The following is a 9,053-nucleotide window of genomic DNA, read 5'->3' as shown; positions in this document are numbered from 1 at the left end:
CGCCCCCGTCTGTAATGAGCCTTCAAAGCCGCCCGTCTGTACTGAGCCTCAAAGCCGCCCGTCTGTACTGAGCCTTCAAAGCCGCCCGTCTGTCCTGAGCCTTCAGAGCCGTCTGCCAGACAGGAGCCGCTAGAGCCGTCCGCCAGACAGGAGCCGCCAAGAGCCTTCCGCCAGACAGGAGCCGCCAGAGCCTCCGCCAGACAGGAGCCGCCGGAGCCTTCGCGCAGACAGGAGCCGCCGGAGCCTTCCGCCAGACAGGAGCAGCCGGAGCCTTCCGCCAGACAGAGCAGCCGGAGCCTTCCGCCAGACAGGAGCAGCCGGAGCCTTCCGCCAGACAGGAGCAGCGGAGCCTTCCGCCAGACAGGAGCAGCCGGAGCCGCCATCCAGCCATGAGCAGCCGGGAGCCGCCAGCCAGCCATGAGCAGCGGAGCCGCCAGCCAGCCATGAGCAGCCGGAGCCCAGCCAGCCATGAGCAGCCGGAGCCGCCAGCCAGCCATGAGCAGCCGGATCCGCCCAGAGCCAGCCACCAGGATCCGCCAGAGCACCAGCCAGGATCCGCCAGAGCCAGCCAGCCAGGATCGCCCCTCAGTCCGGAGCTGCCCCTCATTCCGGTGTTGCCCCTTAGTCCGGTGCTGCCCCTAAATCCAGTGGGGTTCATTTGGAGGGTGGCCATTTGGAGGAGGCTACGGAAGCGGGGTTTGACATGGTGGGGTGGGGACCACGTCCGGAGCCGCCACCGTGGACAGATGCCCACCCAGACCCTCCTTAGACTTTAGGTGGTGCGCCCGGAGTTCGCACCTTGAGGGGGGGGTTCTGTCACGTTCCTGACCTGTTTTCCTTGTTTTTGTATGTGTTTAGTTGTCAGGACGTGAGCTGGGTGGGTAGTCTATGTTATGTGTTTCTATGTGGGGTTAAATGTGTTGCTTGATATGGTTCTCAATTAGGGGCAGGTGTTTGACGTTTCCTCTGATTGAGAACCATATTAAGGTAGGCTGTTCTCACTGTTTGTTGTGGGTGATTGTTCCTGTGTCTGTGTCTGTCGCACCACACGGGACTGTTTCGTTTTCGTTCGTTTGGTTAATCTGTTCCTGTTCGTGCGTTCTTCGTTTTTATGTAAGTTCACATGTTCAGGTCTGTCTACGTCGTTTTGTTGTTTTGTAATCTATTCAAGTGTTCTTCGTGTTTTCGTCTTGTTTAAATAAATTCATTATGTCTGCATACAACGCTGCGTTTTGGTCCAATCCCTACTCCTCCTCTTCAGACGAAGAGGAGGAGAGAAACCGTTACACTGATGAGGGTTTGAAAGTAAGAAATTATGTGAATGGATGGGAGTTAAATTCTCTTTACTGACCAACTCAATTGGTCACAAAGTTATAACTATATACCTTTTATCACTTTATATGGTACTACACTCAGCGGGCGAGGGTCAATGGTTGTCCAAGCAGCCCAATAGAAAGCATTATCAGCTTGAGGTGAATGGTAAAAAGAGTAAGATACTGGCTGTGTGTGCTTTATGGCTGTTGGGCTGTTAGCACAGGTCTTATCAGCTGTGGGTGTGCATAGTTGGAAGCTTTGAAGGCTCAGTACAGACGGGCGGCATTGAAGGCTCAGGACAGACGGGCAGTTCTGGCTGCGCTTGGCAGACGGACAGTTCAGACGGCGTTGGGCAGACGGGCAGTTCAGACGGCGTTGGGCGTGGAGGAGGAACAGGGCTCTGGAGACACACTGGAAGCCTGTTACGTGGTGTAAGCACTGGTGGTACTGGGCTGGGGCGGGGAGGTGGCGCCGGAAATACCGGACCATGCAGGCGTACTGGCTCCCTTTAGCACTGAGCCTGCCCAACCTTACCTGGTTGTATGCTCCCCGTAGCCCGACCAGTGCGGGGAGGTGGAATAACCCGCACCGGGCTATGTAGGCGAACCGGGGACACCATGCGTAAGGCTGGTGCCATGTATGCCGGCCCGAGGAGACGCACTGGAGACCAGACGCGTTGAGCCGGCATCATGGCACCTGGCTCAATGCCCAATCTAGCCCTACCAGTGCGGGGAGGTGGAATAACCCGCACCGGGCTATGAACACGGACAGGAGACACCGTGCGCTCTACTGCGTAACACGGTGTTCGCCCGTACTCCCGCTCTCCACGGTTAGCCTGTGAAGTGGGCGCAGGTCTCCTACCTGCCCTTGGCCCACTACCTCTTAGCCCCGAAATGTTTGGGTAGTACTCACGGGCTTCCAGCCTTGCTTCCGTGCTGCCTCCTCATATCGCCTCCTCTCGGCTTTCGCTGCCTCCAGCTCTTCACGAGGGAGGCGATATTCTCCCGGTTGTGCCCAAGGTCCCTTACCATCCAATATCTCCTCCCATGTCCATGAATCCTGTGTAGGTGGGTCCTGTTGCTGTTTCACACGCTGCTTGGTCCTTTGGTGGGTAATTCTGTCACGATCGTGTGGAGGACTGAGAGAGGACCAAGGCGCAGCGCGTGGAAAGTACATCTTCTTTTTTTTTAAAGAAGGAAAAAACAAAACAACAAACAGAACAGACGACCGTGAAGCTATCAAACATAAGTGCTGACACAAAACACTCCGACATAGACAATTCCCCACAAACAGCTAAAGCCTATGGTTGCCTTAAATATGGCTCCCAATCAGAGACAACAATAACCAGCTGTCTCTAATTGAGACCCAATTCAGGCAACCATAGACTTTCCTAGATACCTACACTCAACCATAGACACAGCTAGACTACTATACTAAACATAAACCCAACTACTCTAATAAACCCCCTAAACCTTACAACCACCCTAGACACTACAAAAAACACATACATTCCCCATGTCACACCCTGACCTAACTAAAATAATTAAGAAAACAAAGAATACTAAGGCCAGGGCGTGACAGCTTTTTTCATTAATTAGACTATTTTCTCTTAACCATGTGGTCTATCTACTAGAAACTCATGGACAATATGGACACAGATATAATAAATGAATACTATATCAAAATATATATTTTTWAAGTTATTCAAGAATAAATTACCAGAATGACGATACATTGCCATAGATTTTCTGTTAATTACTGAAGATTGCAGTAACTTTGGTAAATTACCGGTAGCTTTGCAACCTTATCCAAGACACTAACAAAATAGACTTGGTGGAAGCTGGTGCTGCTGTGTAATTATCTAACACATGAAATCCTTGCTGTTATTGTACAGTAAAGCACCCAATATCAGGAGTGACTAATCTCTAACAAACACTCACTGAACACGAGACTGTTCTGTTTCAGAGATGTTAGTGGGCTTAAGTAGGTTTTTGGGGCCGTGCGTACTGTATCACTACTCTGATGTCAGTTTGCTGTTCGCTGTTCATTTGTTTGCAGTGGAGTTATGGCAGTAGCTGTCCCAGTTAGTGGATGTGCCAGCGATAGATGGACAGATCGGCAGACGGACAGACTCACCAGGCCTGCGACTTCCTCCTGGGAAGGCTTTGTCTCATCCACTTGGAGTGAGGGGTCAGGTGGAATATCAGCTGTCTGCAGATCTTGTTGGATGACTTCAGGGTATCTGTTTCCTGTAATATACAACACATACATACATACATACATACATACATACATACATACATACATACATACATACATACATACATACATAACATACATACATACATACCCACATACATACATAGGGTGAAAGTGTCTGGCTTTCAAATAGAGGAACAATCAAAGTGACTGCTCTTGTTAACTCTCTGAAGTGAATACATTTAATGAAAATAGGCCTATTTCCTTTCCGACATCATGAACAATGGAATTAGACCCCTGCATTTTCCTTCATATGATGTCAAATGCATCATACGGGGATGATTTCTGTATTTTGAAAGTTACATATCTTGAAAAAACATTTTGCGACTATGTCAACAATGCACTAATGAAAACAATACCAAAATATTGTTTTAGGGTGGAATTTTCCTTTAAACCACATTTAGGACAACCTTGTGATGCCTAAGAATTAATTGATACATTTTAGAAGCCCAAGGCAGAACATCTTGGATACACAACCACGAAACCAAGGTTGCTAGCAGTTCAGACGTCTTTTTCTGTTCCGTATTGTTTGTGTCCTGTATATATTATTTACACCTCTCTTCACTTATCTTTTATTTATTTTATCATCCAAGAACTCAACTACAAAAGCTTTCCTGCAAAAGCTTTCTGCAACCCGCTCACCAATTACTAAAAAGTAATATTTACCTCAAACTGAAAATCCATCGTGGAAGCCAGCCAGGGGCTAATTCAGAAGCTAGCCTGAAAGCTAACCAGTAGCTTCTCCGATAGCTAGCCAGAAGCTAATCTGTAGCTGCCCCGAAATTAGCCGGTTTGCTGGCTAGCGTTGGTTTTCAGCTGCCCTCGTGTTGTGGTCAACAGCTATTCCTCTAGCTCGATAATCTACCGCACTTTTGTGCAACGCGACTCGGACCGGAGCATTCGCGGACTTTCTTCTCTCTCAGTTTCCCCGGATTCCAGCCGCAGGCTCTGTCACTTGCACCTTGACTTCGCAGCTAGCTAGCTGCAAACCGTGTGACGATTGGCTTACGTCGACCCGGAGCAAACTCAAATCATCCTGGAGCTAGCCAGCTGAGGAGTTCCATCACCACCGGACACGTTTCTTTTGTTGCTGCTGCAGATACGGAACCCCACCGGGCCTTCACGTCTGACTGCCGACGTTATCTGCCCGAGGATTTATCCAACTGGCACCTCCGTCCCGACGTTACCTGAACGCTCACCTGAGGCCCCTAATCGTTAGCTGTCTATCGGCTGCTACCTGAATAAGCATACCGGACAACTATTATTTATTTTTATTTTTTTTATTTTTTTTTTCTCCTTGGGTCACTATATCTATTCTGCCAATTTGGATTGATCCCCTCTTCCACACGGAACCCCACTACACGGAACCCCACTAACTTACCGACGGAAACGCACGAGGTATCTACAAACAGACCTCCATCCCATGCTGCTACCGACAGCCACATACCCGGCCAGCTGTCTGGATCGCCACGACCCCAACCAACCTCACTCACTGGACCCTTATTGATCACCCGATTAAGCATGCCTCTCCTTAATGTAAATATGCCTTGTCCATTGCTGTTCTGGTTAATGTTTATTGGCTTATTTCACTGTAGAGATTCTAGCCCTGTTCACTATACCATATCCAACCTCTCAGTTCCACCACCCACATATGCGATGACATCACCTGGTTTCAATGATGTTTCTAGAGACAATATCTCTCCATCATCACTCAATACCTAGGTCTACCTCCACTGTATTCACATCCTACCATACCTTTTCTGTACATTATTCCTTTAAAACTTTTATCGCCCCCAGAACCTCCTCTTACTCTCTGCTCCAGTAGCTCTAGGCGACCAATTCTCATAGCTTTTAGCCGTACCCTTATCCTACTCCTCCTCTGTTCCTCTGGTGATGTAGAGGTGAATCCAGGCCCTGCAGTACCTGGCTCCACTCCTATTCCCCAGGCGCTCTCTTTTGATGACTTCTGTAACCGTAATAGCCGTGCTTCATGCATGTTAACATAGAAGCCTCCTCCCTAAGTTTGTTTTGTTCACTGCTTTGACACACTCTGCCAACCCGGATGTTTTAGCCGTGTCTGAATCCTGGCTTAGAAAGACCACCAAAAAACTCAGATATTTTCATCCCCAATTACAAGATTTTCAGAACAAGATAGAACGGCCCAAGGGGGCGGTGTTGCAATCTACTGCAAAGACTGCCTGCAGAGTTCTGTCTTACTATCCAGGTCTGTTCCCAAACAATTTGAACTTCTACTTTTAAAAATCCACCTCTCTAAAAACAAGTCTCTCACCGTTGCCGCCTGCTATAGACCACCCTCTGCCCCCAGCTGTGCTCTGGACACTATATGTGAACTGATTGCCCCCCATCTATCTTCAGAGTTCGTGCTGCTAGGCGACCTAAATTTGAACATGCTCAAAACCCCAGCCACCCTACAATCTAAGCTTGATGCCCTCAATCTCACACAAATTATCAATGAACCTACCAGGTACCACCCCAATTCCGTAAACTCGGGTACCCCATAGATATCATCCTAACAAACTTGCCCTCCAAATACACCTCTGCTGTTTTCAACCAAGATCTCAGCGATCACTGCCTCATTGCCTGTATCCGTAATGGGTCAGCGGTCAAACGACCTCCACTCATCACTGTCAAACGCTCCCTGAAACACTTCAGCGAGCAGCCTTTCTAATCGACCTGGCCGGGTATCCTGGAAGGATATCGATCTCATCCCGTCAGTAGAGGATGCCTGGTCATTTTTTAAAAATGCCTTTCTCACCATCTTGAATAAGCATGCCCCATTCAAGAAATTTAGAACCAGGAACAGATATAGCCCTTGGTTCTCTCCTGACCTGACTGCCCTAACCAACAGAAAAACATCCTATGGCGTTCTGCATTAGCCATCGAACAGCCCCCGTGATATGCAACTTTTCAGGAAGCCAGAAACCAATATACACAGGCAGTTAGAACAGCCAAGGCTAGCTTTTTCAAGCAGAAATTTGCTTCCTGCAACACAAATTCCAAAAGTTCTGGACACCGTAAAGTCCATGGAGAATAGAACACCTCCTCCGCTTCCACCGCTCTGAAGATAGGAAACCACTTGTCCACACCGACAAATCCACTATAATTGAGAAATTCCAATAAGCAGTTTTTCCACGGCTGGCCATGCTTTCCATCTGGCTTGCCCCTACCCCGGACAACAGCACTGCCCTCCCCTCTGCTACCGCCCAAGCTCCCCCATTTCTCTTTCTCCCAAATACAGTCAGCTGATGTCCTAAATGAGCTGCAAAATCTGGACCCCTTACAAATCAGCCGGGCTAGATAATCTGGACCCTTTTTTCTAAAACTATCTGCTGAAGATTGTTGCCACCCCTATTACTAGCCTCTTCAACCTTCCTTTCGTGTCGTCCGAGATCCCCAAAGATTGGAAAGCAGCTGCGGTTATCCCCCTCTTCAAAGGGGGGACACCCTTGACCCTAACTGCTACAGACCTATATCATCCTACACCTGCCTTTTAAGGTCTTCGAAAGCCAAGTCAACAAACAGATTACCGACCATTTCGAATCCCACCACACCTTCGTCCGCTATAGCAATCTGGTTTCAGAGCTGGTCATGCGGTGACCTCAGCCACGCTCAAGGTCATAAACGACATCGTAACCGCCATCGATAGGAAACAATACTGTGCAGCCGTATTCATTGACCGGCCAAGGCTTTTGACTCTGTCAATCACCACATCCTCATTGGCAGACTCGACAGCCTTGGTTTCTCTAATGATTGCCTCGGCCTGGTTCACCAACTACTTCTCTGATCGAGTTCAGTGTGTCAAAGTCGGAGGGTCTGTTGTCGGGCCGCTCTGGCAGTCTCTATGGGGTGCCACAGGGTTCAATTCTTGGACCGACTCTCTTCTCTGTATACATCAATGATGTCGCTCTTGCTGCTGGGTGATTCTCGATCCACCTCTACGCAGACGACCACTATTCTGTATACTTCTGGCCCTTCTTTTGACACTGTGTTAACAACTCTCCAGGCGAGCTTCAATGCCATACAACTCTCCTTCCGTGGCCTCCAACTGCTCAAATACAAGTAAAACCAAATGCATGCTCTTCAACCCGATCGCTGCCTGCCCCTGCCCGCCGGTCCAACATCACTACTTTGGACGGTTCTGACTTAGAATATGGTGGACAACTACAAATACCTAGGTGTCTGGTTAGACTGTAAACTCTCCTTCCAGACGCACATCAAACATCTCCAATCCAAAGTCAAATCTAGAATTGGCTTCCTATTCCGCAACAAAGCATCCTTTACTCATGCGCCAAACATACCCTTTTAAAACTGACCATCCTACCAATCCTCGACTTCGGTGATGTCATTTACAAAATAGCCTCCAAAACCCTAGTCAATAAATTGGATGCAGTCTATCACAGTGCCATCCGTTTTGTCACCAAAGCCCCATATACTACCCACCACTAGCGACCTGTACACTCTGCGTTGGCTGGCCCTCGCTTCATACTCGTCGCCAAACCCACTGGTTCCAGGTCATCTACAAGACCCTGCTAGGTAAAGTCCCCCCTTATCTCTGCTCGCTGGTCACCATAGCAGCACCTATCTGTAGCACGCGCTCCAGCAGGTATATCTCTCTAGTCACCCCCAAAACCAATTCTTCCTTTGGACGCCTCTCCTTCCAGTTCTCTGCTGCCAATGACTGGAACGAAACTACAAAAATCTCTGAAATTGGAAACACCTATCTCCCTCACTAGCTTTAAGCACCAGCTGTCAGAGCAGCTTCATAGATTACTGACACCTGTACATAACCCATCTACAATTTAGCCCAAACAACTACCTCTTTACCTACTGTATTTATTTTATTAATTTATTTGCTCCTTTGCACCCCATTATTTTCTGTCTCTACTTTGCACTTTCTTCCGCTGCAAACCAACCATTCCAGGGTTTTTTTTAGTTTTATTTTACTTGCTGTGTTGTATTCACTTCACCTCCATGGCCTTTTATATTTTTATTTATTTATTTATTTATTTATACATATATTTGTTTGCCTTCACCTCCCTTATCTCACCTCACTTGCTCACATTGTATATAGACTTATTTTTTTTCACTGTATTATTGACTATATGTTTGTTTTACTCCATGTGTAACTATGTGTTGTTGTATGTGGTCGAACTGCTTTGCTTTATCTTGGCCAGGTCGCAATTGTAAATGAGAACGTGTTCTCAATTTGCCTACCTGGTTAAATAAAGGTTAAATAAAATAAATAAATAAAAAAATATTTCAATGGACCACTGTTTCACTTATGTCCTTGCAACCCTATTATGGCACATTGAGCTGTTGTTGATGGGGCTGTTTCCTTTGTTCTTAGAATGTTAGTTTAAAAGGTGAAGGTTATTTATATTGTCTGATCCCCTTCACTTATCCCACTACAAACAATCCAACCACTTGGCTGCTATCACCACATTATCTCAAGGCTCTTC

At 47.5% G+C, this 9,053-nt stretch overlaps 1 protein-coding gene across 1 annotated transcript in view; it reads right to left on the bottom strand.

The window, feature by feature from the left end:
• LOC111980011 (leucine-rich repeat-containing protein 75B-like) overlaps positions 1 to 9,053 on the bottom strand; it is a 47,586-nt gene that overhangs the window by 26,075 nt on the left and 12,458 nt on the right. The window contains exon 3 of the mRNA XM_024010696.2: positions 3,451 to 3,563. Within this exon, the coding sequence (XP_023866464.2) occupies positions 3,451 to 3,563 (113 nt within the window). The remainder of the gene's footprint in view (positions 1 to 3,450; positions 3,564 to 9,053) is intronic.

Source organism: Salvelinus sp. IW2-2015, linkage group LG20 (assembly GCF_002910315.2).
Source record: "Salvelinus sp. IW2-2015 linkage group LG20, ASM291031v2, whole genome shotgun sequence".
Lineage (NCBI taxonomy): Eukaryota > Metazoa > Chordata > Actinopteri > Salmoniformes > Salmonidae > Salvelinus > Salvelinus sp. IW2-2015.
Note: the sequence above shows the minus strand (reverse complement) of the source record. Positions and strands in the feature narration are given on the sequence as shown.